This window comes from Calypte anna, chromosome 4A (genome assembly GCF_003957555.1).
Source record: "Calypte anna isolate BGI_N300 chromosome 4A, bCalAnn1_v1.p, whole genome shotgun sequence".
NCBI classification, from domain to species: domain Eukaryota; kingdom Metazoa; phylum Chordata; class Aves; order Apodiformes; family Trochilidae; genus Calypte; species Calypte anna.
This window is the reverse complement of record NC_044248.1, coordinates 40,777,941-40,794,642: the sequence shown is the minus strand read 5'-3', so window position 1 is coordinate 40,794,642 and position 16,702 is coordinate 40,777,941. Positions and strand designations below refer to the sequence as shown.

The 16,702-nt window shown below is 39.5% G+C and overlaps 1 protein-coding gene across 1 annotated transcript in view; it reads left to right on the top strand.

The window, feature by feature from the left end:
• ENPEP (glutamyl aminopeptidase) overlaps positions 1 to 16,702 on the top strand; it is a 95,416-nt gene that overhangs the window by 54,977 nt on the left and 23,737 nt on the right. Inside the window, exons 2-3 of the mRNA XM_030449523.1 lie at positions 8,425 to 9,057; positions 14,164 to 14,305. Of these exons, the coding sequence (XP_030305383.1) occupies positions 8,444 to 9,057; positions 14,164 to 14,305 (756 nt within the window). The 5' untranslated portion in view covers positions 8,425 to 8,443. The remainder of the gene's footprint in view (positions 1 to 8,424; positions 9,058 to 14,163; positions 14,306 to 16,702) is intronic.

Below are 16,702 nucleotides of genomic sequence, written 5' to 3'. Positions count from 1 at the left end.
CTGAACTCTTTTCTCCACAGAACTAAATGTTCAGCTACCTCTTGGTTAGGGTAACCAAACCCCACCCTGGCAAAGCAGAAAAAGCCCTTTCTGTTTCTCTGTCATTTAGGGTTTTATACCTTGTATTACTAAAACATTTCCCAGGGTCAGCAGCATTCCTTTGCAATCTAGGCAAAGCATTCCCAGAGTATCAACAGTTCAGGTTATCTGTCCTAGTCTGGGGTAGTGGAGAACTAGAATAGGAAGCAAGAAGAAGTGGGCAGTGGAAATCAGTTTCAGGATCCTTTAACAGCTTTGTAGTTGACTACAAAAACAGGATTGGGTTTGATTTTTTCCATAACTTATGATTAGCTTTAGCTCCTTTTCCAATTTTTTTTCCCTCTTACTGACCGTGTCTGAAGGTTTTAAGTTACACACAAAATCAGAAGGAAGGAAGAGGGTGGCTTAACTTCTGGAAAAACAGAAAGCAGGTGACATTCCAATTGAGTAGACAGACTCAGAACTTATACAGAGATGCCCTTATATTACAGTCAACTTGATTCACAGGTTTTATAACAATTTAAATTATTAAAGTTCTGTCTCTAGAAGAGCTTTTTATTGCTAGTAGTGTAACTTCCTCAAAAACAAATATTTCCATCCTGTGGAATGGAACTGAAAGGTGTGAGAAGGAGTTAAATAGATTGCACTTTTCTTTATTGTTACCCTAAATATATGCTTCAGAAACAGCTTCATTTTCTTGGAAAAAAATAAGGTATGGTCATTGTAAAACTATGTTGAACCATTTGTCCTTTGACTTTTTAATCTTTAGACTGACTCATCAGAATTGAAAAAGAGTGTTGATTGCAGCACAGATCTGAATTCTGATAACTGCTTGGGAGATTGCTTTGTCTGAGAACCCAGTAAGAGTTCTTCTTGGCATAGCAAATATACTTCTGGAGTCATTTAATTTTAAAGGACTTCATTTAAAGCCTTGTGTCATTACGAGAAGCAAGCCAACAGAATGAGTGCCTGTCATGTAATATGAATTTCATGTAACATGAATTACGTGTGTTGGATTACAGAAAAGCAAAATGAGTAACACATGTATGTGTTTCCTGTATTTCTATGCTGATGTAAGTGTCCTATCTCCTCATTTCATTCTCCTTTTCCAGTGTTAATGCCCCATTTAATAAGCAGATGAACTCTCTGGGCAAGTACCAAGCCTCTGCTCCATCTAAAACCCAGGGGCTGATCTTGAATGTAAGTATTAAATAGTAAAAGGTTCTGTGAGGAAGAAGCATGTCCTGTTTTGGGCCAGGATAAAGGTGATTTTCTGTCTAAGCATCAAACATCCTCTGTCTAAATATTCCCCTCAGATGTAGTCATAAATGCACCTCTCTGATCTACTTTTTGGTCTCTCTACAGTGAAGGGAAATGTTATTATTGGCATCAGAAGGAACCAGAAATAGTCTGTAAATAGTATATACAAATAGTGCTGTTTCTAAGACACATGAGGACAAAGCCAAGAAATAGTTTTATGTATTCAGTTTCATTTAGTAGGTTTGTTGGCATTCTTTGTGGCTTCTATTGCCAGAGGTTCTCAGAAGGAAGTTCTCTTTAGTAAAGGAAGATACCTGCTAAAGTCTATCAGGGGGGTTGAGGAAGAAGAAAAGAAAAGAGTGACTTAAAATGAGAAGTGAAATAAGGCTCTGCAGGCAATACAATATCCCATCCTGTAACTTATAAAACACCAGTACTTAAGCTTCTCCAGGGACAGCAGTGGCAACAATACTACAGATTTAAAAATGAATTTGTGCATAATCTCGTTTGATATCTGGTTACCAGTGGAGGTCTTGGTCAAGGGGTTAAAACCTTGACTTGAATACAGATAGCCCAAGACTCTATTTGATTATTTCCACAACTCTAAGCCTTTTTGTCTCTATTTTTTATTGTATGTAAAGCATGGGACTCCACAGCTGGGTTTAAAATGAAGATGAAATATTGCTTTGATCATCTGTGAGATCTGAAATTCATGCATTTTTTTAAAATTTTGCTTGTGCTGCTTTTTCTTCAGTGCTCTCTTTAACAAGTGTTAAATCTGGCTGGCCTGCCCATTTGTACTCTTGGCAACCTGTACTGCTGCACACCAACTCAAAATAAGATGTTATATGCCTGAGGAATAAGGATGTCCTCATCCTAGTGAAAAACACCTATTATTTTGCTTTCTGTTGCTCATAATAAAAATTAATTTAGCTATGAGGATTTCCTGTTAGACAGTAAAATTGTACTCCCAGATTAGCTTGGGTTTGCTAATATAGAGCACAATATTTTATAGTCTTATTTTATAGTATTATTTCTGTGTGAAATCATTGGGCTGGTTGTTGCTTTGAAGGACATGACTCCCAGATAACATCAAAATAAATATTACTGGTGTCAGAGCCCTCCTGATGTGACATTCCCTTTCAGGGAAACTTGCTAAGTGTTATTTCAGTGCATACACCTCACCACCCCTCCCATACACACCTGGCTGTGAAAGTCTCTGTGCTGAGTGATTTAGAAACTTGCTTGGGAATCACTCAACTCATCTCTGTCAATCTTCTGCTCTGTCCAACCAGAGCAGAAGCTGTTGGCAATGGCTGTGGAGAGGTAAGGACTGAAGAAAGCAGAGTTTGATGAAAACAGAGCTAAAAAGAGAAAGAGATTCCATGCAGGGCAAAAGCAGAGGAAATAAATGTGGTTGAAGTCCCCAAGACACAGCTTGCTCTATTTTCATTCTGCAGGCAAATAGACTCAGCTAGGGGAGGGAGGGAAGCCAGATCTGTAATTGTTGACTTTATTTCATCCCAAAACTCTTGGTCCATTTCCAGATGCCTTAATATAACTCCAATCCTGTTTACAGAGGAGAAAAAAATTTTTTTTATATAATAGTAAATGAAATAGTTGATGCTACTATGATTGTTTTCTCTTTTGTCAGATTAATCATTCTGGTCAACAAAATGAAACCAAGAGGAAATGCAGAGGTAACAGACCTGGAAGTAACCTAAATGCCCTGAGAGTACATGTGCAAAACTGAACAAAAATGTTTAGTTTTCTTCTCTCCCATTAACTTGGTTTACTTTATGGGACTTTTCTAGTGCTGGAAAACGTGAGCAACTATTTTCCAGGAGTTACTGGAAAACATGAGCAACATTTGCCTTGGCATGACTTCAGATGCACCTTCAGCAGCAAAGGACTGCAGGAATTTATAAATGAGAACAGATCAGAAATCTCAGTCCACTGAGAGCCACTCTTCTGAGTGGCTCACATTAGATGCTTCATAAACAGCAACTACTGCCCCATACTATGCATGTCACTGATGAGATATATTTGAAATTAATGCAAAAGTTTTGCTTCTAGTCTGTGTCAAATTAACTGCCTTTGAAAGCTCTTTGAGTTCCCTTGTTATTATAAGTAATCTTAGATTAAGTTGCACACTGTGAGAGAAGAGAAGAGAAGAGAAGAGAAGAGAAGAGAGAAGAGAGAAGAGAGAAGAGAGAAGAGAGAAGAGAGAAGAGAAGAGAAGAGAAGAGAAGAGAAGAGAAGAGAAGAGAAGAGAAGAGAAGAGAAGAGAAGAGAAGAGAAGAGAAAGCAGATTTTCATTCTAAGAGGATAAAATGCCTCCAGAAGTTCATCAAGGAACAACCCACTGAATTTCTAAGCTGCAATCTTTGGTTTTCCAGTGGACCTGCTGATGTCCCAACATATCCTAGAGGCCATGCTGTAAAAGTTTGTTGTTTTTCTCAGTTTTGCTTAGAAAGTTGTTAAACAAGGTTGAGTGCGTTTGAAAAAACGTCCATGTGAGTTAAATTATATTTTGTCAATACAGTAGAACTCTCTTTAAGCATGTTTTTAAAGACAAAAAGAAAATGTATTATGGGAAGCTAAACTTTGAAGTGAAGCCCTAAACTCTAAATATTTTAATGACCAATGTTGACAAGAAATAGGATACTGAAATATTAAAATAATAAACTCTGTTAGGATTGGAATGTTGGAACTGTATTCACCAGGATCCAGCCTTTTGTTTTGGTTTTCTATTTAAGATTAATGATTAGAATGAAAGACTCAAGCAAGCTCATCTTGATAGCAGTGCAGTGGAATGTGATATGATGGTGTGATGATATGATATGTCATGATGTGACATGATATGATATATTGAAGCTAATGGATACGGTTTGACTTGGGTTGTTTACACAAATAGTACAAGAGATGACATTTACATTTCAAGGCACTGAATCTGCATCAGGAATTTGTGACAGAAAAAACAAACAAACAAAAACCAAAACACAACAACCCCCCAAAAAAAAACAGAAAAAAGGGAAATAAAGTGTCTACCTAAGGAAACTCAAAATCCTTCCTTTTCAAGAGGCTTCCAGGTAACTCCCTTCAGCCTTGACCTTAGTGATAAGTAAAATCTCCAGCACTGGGCTGCTGAACAGAACCCAGAACCCATAATCCAGAACCCAGAATAGATGGTGGGACTGCAATGCACTTCAACCTGTGTGTTACATAGAGATATATTTTCTGTCTGCAGCAGAAAATCAGGCTGTCCTGAGCTGTGGCACTGCCTGTACCCCACAGCTGGGGCCAGATTTCAGATACCTAAACGGGAAAACAATTCTGACTGAAGGAATCCTGACTGTGTTTCTCATATCAGTCCAAAACTTGTGCATTTCCAAACAGCACAAGCCCAAAAGGACTTGTTTTGTAGTTAAAAAAGTGCAAGAGATCATAAGTGAAACAAGATCACTGCAAGCACTCAGTAATTAAGGTTTGTGACCTCTAAGGGATTAAGGATTGTTAGGGGGTATTCAAAGCCAAAGATGGAGACAAAATCAGTCGTTACAAAGGTAGGAAAACTCTGGAACAGGGAATGATTTCTGACACAGTTCATTTGTGACCAAACACCATTTTTGACGTTTCTCAAATTAATGTCCTAAAAGTTTTGTTGATAGAGGGCCAGAGGAGAGAAATCTACAATGCAGCTCTGCCAGAAAGCAGTCAGTACAACAGATTGCTTCATCCTTCTTTTTTGCAATGACAAACCTAGTGAGGAGTGCTAGTTTAGCATGAAGAGGGCCAAATTTCTCCTGATGGAGGCAGAGATGCTCCATTTATTATGGTATCCCTAAATCTTATGACCTGGGCAGCTCAGAAAACTGAAGTAAATCAGAAGTCTTTAGATTCTGCTGTCCTCATGTTGCCTTAATATTCCTGGACACTTCCTTGGCACAGGTCCAGCGTTTCATGTTATTCCAAGGATGGACTTGGATTGGAAGAGTTTCATTTGTTGTGACTTGCAATGGAGTTTTATTTTTTCCTTTTTTTTAGGATACTTTGTTTATTTGCACATCTTTGATGCTTTCCAGAGCAGCTCTTCTCATTGTCAGCTTCAATTAAGGATTTCCAGGGACTATGTGACTTCTGCCTGAATGCCTACAGCAGGACTTTGCCAGTGTGGGTCCTGGCTGGCACTTGAGGAAATTTCATTCCATTCTCTGAACTTAAAGTTGGAAATTATATTGAAAACAAATGTCTGACAGTTTTGAGATAAAATTAGGATTTGCTTATGTTCTTGTAGTTGTCTGAAAAGATATCTGGATTTTGCTCCTCCAGGCACTTAGAGGTACCACCCAGCAATGCCATGCCAGAGCAGGGGGAATCCATCCCCTCTCCATATTAAGCAGCCAAAGGGACAGGGTTAAATTAGTGTGATAATTATAATAACTAAATCCCAGCTTAAGGTGAAATTGCTTCAATTAAAAATCAACATCAAACAAATTATAGCTGGTATCAACATTGTCCAGGTGACTGATCAGATCGTTTTATTCTCTTGTGAGCTTTATAGAAATTAAACTAAAGCAATTTAAGCTCCTCCAAGCCTGGCCAGCACTTGCTTGAGGTGTGTGCTGGAACAGCTTGGGATGAGCTTTCTTTCAGTTCCCATGTGGGGATTAAGGATTTTATGTCCACAGGGAGGGGTTAGACAAAGTCTCTACACTTCTTGATGAAGACCATGGTGCTCTTTTTTCCTGGGGAGGCAGATCCAGCTCCCTGACCCTTGCTACCTGGAGATAGCCAAGCAGGGAGAGCACTGAATTGTTACTGGGATCTCTGCCCTTTTTATTGCTCCCGTGTAGAGGAAATAATAGTTTGCTCCCCGTCTTCTGGGACACACAGATTGGGTCATTGGTCCCCAGCTACCTTGGCAGCCAGGCAGCTTCTTGCTGTCAGCTGGGAAGAAATTATATTTCTGATATGGGAGAGATAAGCCTGCTCATAACTACCACTATCAAAAATATATTATCCCTATTTCTGGCTGCAATTAGGCTTCTGCCTGAGCTTTTGTAAAGAGAAGATCAATGGCAGAGCTTGGGGATAACTGCCCTACTGCTCTTGACTGGCAGAAGACACCTATAATCTCTGCTTCTTGTTGAGCTAATTCATTAGTCTCTCCTCATTAGTTTGTAATAGCTTTTCCTGCTAGTGCTGTTTTCAAGGCTTAGGATAAGAAATTCATACATATTTGTTATTTAGGACCAGCTCATCCACATGTTTTCTAGCTCTTCTTGAAAGAATTAATTGTTAACAATGAAGAAATCTGGAATTCTCTCCATAACTGCAGCAAATAACCTGTTCTGCTGTCTATAAACTCAAACAGCATTTTTCATCTTCATATTAAAAGTGTAACAGAAAACCTCACAGATAAGGAGAATGAAAATGAGGCTGATACAAAAAGCATGCCTGAAATGAAGACACATTTATTATCTCATCACTTAGGGCCTGCTGTGGCTTAAGATGTCTTATTTTAAATCTGCTCTTGCTCTTTCACCTTGTCCTGTCCAATCAGAGTAAAAGAAAGGATGAAATATTTTTAAATGTTAAGACTATAATCTTCAATACTGGCTCTGTTGCTGGGAGTTAAATTCTTACCCAATCCATTAAAGGGCACTGGTTTCCCATGTCACGTCGAGTTTGGGGAAACAATAAAAACAGACATAATGTGAAACAGATTTTTAGCTTTCTGCTTGATTGTTGGGGTTTTTTGCATTGGTTCTTCACTTTTGAAATATCTGAGTAAAAGTCGATATGATGCTCTGCAAAAAGACCTTTATTCCCTTAGTTTCTCTTAAAAAACCTTGCCTTCAAAACAAGGTGATATATGTAATGTGCTGTGAGTGCTGGTGCAGACTGGGTGGCTGAAGTGCCCCGTGGCTGGTGATATTTCAAGGGGAGACTTACAAAGCTTGTGAGATCCATTTCCAAACAGAGTGGATGAAGCCTGTCCTGGAAAAGCTCCTTCCCTGATCCAGTGCATCTCACTTGGAGCAAGTGAGAGTTGTCAGAGAGTTGTACCTGATGTGAAGAGTGATGTTAATCTGTCTCCTAATGAAACAAAACAGGGGGGGTGAACTCCAGCTGCTGGGCCCAATTAAAAAATCTACTCAAATGGGCTCCTGAAGTGGAGAAAAAGGGTTAAGAGATCCATGGCAAGGTCTTCAGTTCTGAACTGTTTTCCTTTAGTTCAGCATCAAGCAAAGTCAAGACTGCTGCTGTACTGCTGCATTAGTGCCATTTTCAGTAGCAGGGAAGGGGTCCCCTCCCCCAAGGATGGTTCATGTAAGTGGCAAGGTGATGCTACCCCAGGCTACCAATTTTCATGCATGGTTGTGAGCAATCTCCTGAAGAACTCACTCTATAGGACAAGCTGTAAATTTTGAAGTCAGTGATGAAAATTTATTGTTCCACTGTGTATTCTTCTGCCCATAACTGCCTCGAATTACTTGGCACAGGTAAATGAGCCTAGAGGGGAGGAGAAATAGATGAAAAGGCCTTGAAAGGTATGTGATTTTTGCTGGATTTTTAAGACTCTGAAGATGTCATTTCCCAGACTATTATGTGGAAGTTCAAGAAAATCTTTTCTAATAAGAAGAAAAAGTAAAAAAACCCAAATAAAACAGAGCCAGGGGAAAAAAAGGAAGAGGTAGTGGCAAAGGTTGAGAGTTTGAAGCAGTTATACCTCTATCTGCAAACTCTTTCTGAAAGCTGCTGACAGAGTTTTGGCATCTGCTCATCTCCTCAGTGCTGATTAACATAGCACTGTTTTATATTTAACTCAGGCCAGAGCAGGAGGGGCTAGGGGTGGGGTTGTGCTGCTTATAAGGGGAGCAGGGCAGGAACAATGTTCTTCTGTGTTGATTCCCTCAGTCTCCCAGCCCAGCTGCACTCCTTTTGATCATTCCCATTTCCTCCTCATGCGTGTTATCTTTAATTAATTGAGTGTCTCGTGGAAAGGGAGGTGGGGGAGACAGGCAGGGAATTAAAATACACCCCAAGTCTGCTGAGTTTACTGAATGCAAGTGGTGAAGTGACTAATAAGCTTTTTTACAGTTAATGTTTTGCTCTGAGAACAGACCCAGGAGCAGAGATGGAGGGGATGGATTTTGAGGATGAGAAGTCCAAGAGGTACTGCATGAAGACAAAGCATGTGGCTGTCATCTGTGGAGTCGTGGTAATCGTAGGTCTTGCTGTGGGGCTTGGTGTGGGACTGAGCAGACCTAAATCTCAGCAGCCTTCAGAAGAACCAGATCAGCCAACAGACCCTCCTCCTGTCGTGGATTTGGGTCCCTGTCCTCCTAAAAATGATGAGAGTGGAGAATGGAGACATTTCAGGCTACCTACTTATGTCAAGCCTGTCCACTACGATCTGGAAATGAAGCCTGAAATGGAGAAAGACTTTTACACTGGGACAGTTAATATTTCTATTGCTTTGGAAAAACCTACCAACCACCTCTGGCTTCACCTGCGAGAGACCAAGATCACAGCAATGCCCACACTGCAGAAATCTTCAGGACAGCAAATTGCTCTGGTCGACTGCTTTGGGTACCTGCCACAAGAGTACATAGTGATGAAGGCAGAAGCAGAGCTCTCTGTCACTGATGAAAATGATCCCTATATCCTCACTCTCAAGTTTCAAGGCTGGCTGAACGGTTCCCTGGTTGGGTTTTATAGGACCACCTACACTGAGAATGGACTGATCAAGTAAAGCATTTTTCTTTTATTAAACTTTCTTCTCTATTTCTTCTGCCACAGGCCTGCTCTCTTCCTGTTTCAGCTTTCCAGTCTTGCCTCTCACCAACTTGCTGACATTTCTGGGCTGTTCTTTAATTTTCTCATTCCCCTAAGGAAGATGCTATATTCAAAACCCTTTGGCTGTTGACAAGCAAAAGCAGGCTGGAGAGATGTGGGGTTTCTTATTATTTTTATGAAAAACTTCTCAGTCTCTACTGGTCCCAGATTACCTTTCAGGTTTATGAATGGCTCCCTCAGAGAGCTGGAGGGACTGAGGCCTCTGTTTATCCCTGTAGTACAATAAATAGCACACAGCTCTCACCACTCTCTCCTGGTTTTGGTGTAAAAAACTCCTGTGATGGTTTTCCTGACACTGCGTTTCCTTGATGTTGTAAGCCTGAAGAATAAGTAAACCAGAATCTCCCTGTCCTGAAGCTGATTTAAATTATGGGCAGGAATGCCCAAACAATGATGATTATCTTTGACTTGTCTTTTTCTCTGCTCCAGCTCCTCCTTTTTAATATATCAGTATTTATTGAAAGGTTACAAAGCCTCTGCCAGTTTATGTAACCCTTTTCACTGCCCAGGTTGGCACTGATTCAAGGTGGGAGCTTAAAAAGCCATTGCCTGCTGCTCAGAAGCATTTCTTTGCAGTTCACGTATGGAGAGGACACTCATCCATTTTCCTATATTTACATTTTTGAAGTAATTCATTCTGCAGCTAGGAGATAAACTTGGGTAGACTTTTCCAAGCCTCTGTAGCAGGAATATGGAGACAAACACTGGTGTGTTTTCAAGGCACTTGTTTGCCCTCCTGGGAAAATGGTGTCAGGAGTCAGAGGCACTGAGCTCTGTTCAGCTGCTGACAGTGCCAGGAGAAGCAGTAGCAGCAAATCCAAGAGGCAGAGGAAAAAACAAACTTTGGTTTTTCATACTTAAAACACAGTTACCTGACCTTGGAGGAAGTCATGTAGAGTGCAGCTCAAACCCTGGCCAGGTACTTCTTGTTTTCCTCCATCAGGAACTCCAGGATTGCTCTGAACATACTTTAGTTTTGTATTTTGAGCATCTGACATCCTCAGAGGAGTTTGAAAATGTAACTGCTTAGCATCTTCCTAAATTGAGGTGTGTTACTTCCTTTTTATTGGTGAAGGATACCTTGATATTAAAGGCATTGCCCCAGGTCTCTCCCAACACAGCAGAATACAGAGCTCTTGGGTCAGAGAGCAGGAGGGGTGAGTGCCCATCCCTCAAATCAGACAGTGTAGAGGGACAGGGACCAAGCATCAGGCAGAAAGGAGAACTTCATAAACTAAAGAAAGCATAAAATACAAGCTCACTTTGAGAGGGCTGCTACTTCTTCATTTGGATGCTGGGAGCTATAATTAAAAGTTGGACTGTATGATCTTACTGGGCTTTTCCAACCTGAAAAATTCTGTGATTGCAAGTATGATCCCAGCCAGCAGTCTGAAACCAATGCAGAAAGTAACTGAGCATTAGTTCATTTGTTAGGCTTGAGAAAGACTCTAATAAGAATGAGTGAAGGATGATTTCTGGAATGTTTCATGGTGAAGTTTAGGCAGTTTGTGGAGGTAGAAGAGGTGATGTCTGTGGTAATGGTGAGAACAGCTTTGAAATGAAAGCAACCACCAGGTAGGTTGCTGCTATGCAGCATGAGGATAGGTGATAGGATGGGCTGAGAAAGGATGGTAAGGGAAAGGGTTTTTTTAATTAAAAACTGCATTTTACGTTGTTTTTCTACTCAAAATCAGTGCTGGCTGGAATTAGCTCTTTTATTTTGCCTTTGCTTGTGGTGGACTTCACCTGGACAGCTTCAACCCAAATAATTCTTTTTTTTTTTTTTGTCAAACTGTAAGTCAATACAAATCAGATCAGGTAATTGCAAAAGTTAAGCAAGTCTCTCACTAATGGATACAAATATTTTATCAGAGAGTGGCTAAGGTTGCAAGAGACCTTAATCATCTAGTTCCAACCCCTCTGCCATGTTCTGGAACACCTCCCACTAATCCCAGAGCTCAAGGCTTCATCCAACCTGGCCTTGAAAACTTCCAGGGAGGAGGCATAGACAACTTCCTTGGGCAGCCTGTTCCAATGTCTCACCAGCCTCACAGGAAAGATTTTTTCTTTTTTTTCCTAATGTCTAACCTAGATGTAATAAACCTATTCCCCCATCCCTTCTGGTAACTGGTAGATACAGAGGGACCTTCTGAGAGAATTAATAACCCTGGAAAGTCAGCTCCCAGGGCTAAGCTGCTCCCCAGCTGTCTATCTGTAAGGACAAAGGTTTGCTATAATGCTTTTTGTTTACAAACTGGGCACCAGGCCAGGCTCTGCTGTTGCTCAGATTGAAATCTCCCACCAGATTTGGTGGAAAACAAGTAGTCATGTGCTGAACATGCCTGCAAGTCTGTGATCCTTAGGAGGCTTAGGGAGAAGAATGCCTCACCTGGGTATCCTGTTCAGACAGATCACACCGTTGCTGTCAGGACAAAGGTGCTTTTGGACATGCCCAGCAGTGGATCTTGAAGTACCTTGGGAATGCAACTATTTAAATGGGCTCCTCTGTGTGGGGAGGAAAGTAGGAACTTTAAAAATGGAAATTTTAGGCATAGAGCTACCTAGATCCTGTGGGTGCCTGGATCCAGCTGTAAGAAATGAAGTCCTTTGGTAAAGCTATTCCTCTGTCTGCACGTTTCAGTTCCCCTTTGATGACAGGGGAATAAGAGCCTTTCCTTCCTTTGCATCATTCAGTGAGCATAAAGATATTACTCGTTTTATTTTTTGGATGTTAAGGAAAAGAGCCCAACAAGAGTCCCTGCCTGGTGTAACGTTTTCTTTTAATTCATTAATTCTCCTCAAGGAATGCACTAAAATCCCCTTTATTTCCTTAATGTTACAGATAATGTAAGCATGTCACAGCAGTTGGTTTTGATTTTGTGCTACTATTAGTGACAAGGTAAAGCTTCCCTTCTATAGAAATTATCTCTGTTCTCCTAAAAGAAGACCAAGAGACAAAAGATATTCAGCTGGGCACATCTCTACCAGGGAGAATTGCATTTAGGATTTTATTGACTAGGGAAAGGCAATATATCCTTTAGTGTAGGGAAGTAGCACTTCTGGATTTCTTCCTTAAGGAAAAAAAATTCAGAAGAAGCAATAAATACAAATTTAGGGAAAGACCAGGAGAAAACTGGTTTTATTAGCTTAAAGGGAGGAGATTTTTTTACTAATTCCCTGTGTTTTAGGAGAAAAAAAAGGGGGGGAAATTCATCATGCATCTAGACACAACACTTTTATTTTGGAAGCAACAGCTGGATGCAGTCTCTGCCTGATCTTTACCTCTTATTACTATGGTGTTTACAACTCTAGTTCACATCTAAAAGGCTGGACCACAACACCAAGTAGAAGTACAGAAACCACCAAGGGGTAAAGAAAATCTTCTCTAAAATCTGCACTACACAGTTTGAAAGGAAATCACAAGATTTCAAGTTACAAGTACCACTTGCATCCATGTCATAACCTGAAGTTCTCATCATCTACCCCATAGGAGTGATAGTGCCTGGGTTTTGCACTGCTATTGCCTGTCTGACTCAAGGAATATATGAGGATAGATGGGTTGTCACCTTATAAATCAACAAAGATATCAGAGTGTTATCAGTCTGTAGGAACAAGATATAAATGTGTCAAAATATATAGCAGTTTTTTTAGCAATAGCTGTGAAGTGTTGCCCTCAGGACTTGAAGTTAACTTAATTGTGAAATAGCTTTCAAATCCTCCAAGAAGTGGAGGATGACATCAAATAATTTACCAAGCAAAAGAAACTCTATTGAGCTTGAGGCCATGTTGAGGTGAATGTTCATTATGCTTTCTGCCCATGAACTTTTGAGTTGCTTTTCCAGTGAACAGGAATGGGAAGCACATGGATATATTACCTCCATCAGGCTTGTAAGTGACCCCTGCTACTACAAGTTGGTAATGACCAGTTTAGTATTTAAGCACCACAGGGAAATGCCAAGGGCAGCAGAAACATGGAAAAAATTGGTTGTCAAGTCAGCTTGTGGGATTGTTGCAGACCTGTAATTTATGATGTACACTTTTAATTACTTTTTGGAAAGAAAACCTTAATATAGTTGGAGCAGCTGTAGAACTGCTGCCAGAAAATGCTTGACATTCCAGATTAATTGAAGAAGAATCTGTGATCCCTTTCACCATCAATCACTGGAGAACATGTTCTGCCACCCTATGGTTCATTAGCTGGGGAGCCCCGTGTCACAGTGAAGAGCAAGCACAATACAAACATTCATAACCTTTGCCTTTTTTTTTTTTTTTATATGTGAACTCTATTGTCTAGCTTCAGCAGAACAGAAATAATTATCTGAACCCCTCAGCATGGATAGCACAGTAGCACTTAGGTGTCAGGATGTTTGCCTGGACTTACAACACTTTCTCCAGAAGTTTCCTAAGTGGAGCCAGGGGAGCACAAAAGCACCAGCAGAGAACTGTGCTTGGTAACAGCAGAAAAAGAAACACATGAGCAGGATGAGACTTTAGGGGCACTTATTCAATGCTAAGGTGTCTTCTCAGGAGACGTTCAAGATTCCAGTCCCTGATGTTCTCCAGTAGGGAAACAACACATGGAATGATTTAAATAAACATCCCTATTCTAGAAGCCTAATTTCCATGCAGATGATACATTCAGTGGTTTATTTTAGGCACAAAAAATGAAAGGAAAAGGTCATCAGAGAGGTGAACGAAAGTTTTACCATCTGGGAGGGGCCACTCATGTTTTATTGCCTGGTTCCTCAAAATTTTTAATGATAAGCAATAGGTTTCAGTTTGCTCTGAAACCTGGAGGTTGTTTGCAGACTTTACACATGCCTACATGGTGTCACCTTGTGCATTTCTAGTGTCACCTGCTTTTATGAAGGGACAGGTACATAAAAATATTTGCATTTAACTTTATTTTGTGAAATGGCTAAAAAACTATGCTTAGAAATTGCAGACAAGATTTAAAAGGTGTATGAAGAACGTTTGCCAAGGTGTTGTTTGTTTCAGGAGCATTGCAGCGACCGATCACGAGCCAACAGATGCAAGGAAATCATTTCCTTGCTTTGATGAGCCCAACAAAAAGGCAACTTACAGCATAGCTATCATCCATGAGGACACCTACAATGTACTTTCAAACATGCCAGTACAGGTATGTACTTCCCAGCTCCTCTCCCTAAGTGCAATGGTTCTGTAAAGCCACTGGAAAGGTAGAATGGATTGCTTTCACAGCCTCTACAGCCCAGACACTGTAAATCTAATGGTTGGGAAATATTCCATAATATTCCAACTGTTCAGTTGCTTAGGACTTCCAGTGGTTCATCAACACACAACATGGCAATGCAGAGCTAAATCCAAAGCAGAAATGAAATGTCTCTTCTGTCTTTAGCTAGCTGGCCCTCTATTCAGATATTCTAGATGAGCATCCCCTACTAAATATAAATATAAATATACAGGTATAGATATAGATATAGATGATTTGGATATAGATGAATAGATATAGATGAATAGATATAGATATATAAATATACAGATATAGATATAGATGATATAGATATAGATGAATAGATATAGATCTATAGATATAAATATACATATATAGATGAATAGATATAGATATATAGATATAGATATAGATATAGATATAGATATAGATATAGATATAAATATAAATATAAATATAAATATAAATATAAATATAAATATGGAATGGCAGGTTCTTCAGTCAGACCAGGGGCACTCTGAGAATGAATACTCTGGAAGACTTCCCAAAAGGGTAGTTGAGAATAATCACTGAAACTACAGAGGGTTCCAAAGTGAAAGTCTTCTGACAGCAATCTAATGGCAAAGGATCCTGCTAGCAAAGCAGTCCAGAATTATGATGTTTAATAATACAGGATTTAAAACCCCATCTGTCAGCTCATGGGTGTGGACACTTGTTGTTCTACCATGATTGTAATTTCCTAAATAATCTATTTCTGGATCTGGTGGCTCAAATTCCAAGTTTTATACAAAATTCAATGGCATCATTGATATGTCTCTGGGCCTTCTGGAGGCAGACTGAATGCCTTTCAGCTAAGAGAGTTTCTGATGAGCAGTTTAACTGAATGTGTAGTTCAATGTGTAATTTCTAATAAATATATTCTGAAGTGGGAGATTTACTGCCAAGTTAAAAAAAAAAAAAAAGCTTCCAGCCTCCAGGCTGTTGACATTTGCATCTTCCTAATCTCTCCCTCATGCAGAAAACAAGGGTCTGCTTTACTGTGTACTGCTTGATTTAGGGTCCCCCAAACCTTAGCTGTCCCCTAGCAGTACAGCCAAGGGAGCTGTCACCCATCTGATACAAATTTAAAGCTCTGACCTATTGTTACTAAAAATATTTCTCTATCAAAGGGCACTAGGCACTTTTTTTTGCTGTATCTTTGCTCACAGAACTCAAGTGAAGGTACCAGCAAGGAAGGTGAGGAGATGAGACCAGATGTTATCAAGATTTAGTGGGGTTTGAGATTTACTTCACACCTTTTCATGTGAACTTTGTCTCTGGTATGGACAGAAAAAAAAAAAAAAAAAAAAAGTTTTCAAAGAACCAGGTATCACTTGTTAATTAATTTGCTAAAATCCAAGAAATGGCAAGGAAATAAAAATTTTGCTGAGTTTCTATTCGATAGCAAGGCATTTCATCTGATATGCTCACAAGATCAATAACTCTGTTCTTAATCTGCCAAATCATTTCAGTAGATGGGAATGTGATAGTTGGTAAGTGCAAGACACATTGTGTGTTACATGTCTTATAGTAATTTTGGTGGTTTGGAGTTTTATAATCAACTTGGCAAAATAAACCCAGCAAAATCAGAAGCTTGTACATTAAACTTGTATTTTTTTCACTGGAATGAATTGGGGTTTTTTACTTTTTTTTCACTTTGATGGAAGAACAAAAGATATCAGAATAAGTCAAATAATATACAAGTTGATTGCTCACATCCCTATGAAAAGGGGTTTATGAATTCATCTGTGAAAAGATTTTTGCTTATGGAATAATTTTCCTATAACATTCACTATCTGTGCTTTATTTATATTTTATTTATTTGTGTCCTATTTAAGTCAGTCATGCAGTCAAAAGCCAAAAAAAATTTTAAGACAGACAATACAGATAAGGAATTACAGAAATAACTAAAGAGAGGATGGGTCACATACAACAAGCTGCAAATCTGGCCATATAGTTCAGTTCAGAATTAAGGCATTTGGGAAAATCAGGAATGGTTTTCAGTTTTTATTTTTACAAACTAAAAACTATGATCAGCACTAAACATTATGTATATTTAAACAACCCACCAATGAGCAGTGCTAATGCATATCTGAAGGAGTTCATGGTAGATTCATTAGGCTGGTCTTTATCTCAAGTCACATCTCTGCAATCCCTGACTTCCACCTGATGCAGGTATTTGAGAGGAAAGAATCCAGACTCCTCTCTGGTCTGTACAAAGTTATGTTATTTTATGAACATAAACTAGCACACACTTGAAAACTTCTGTTGACAAAATTGCTATGC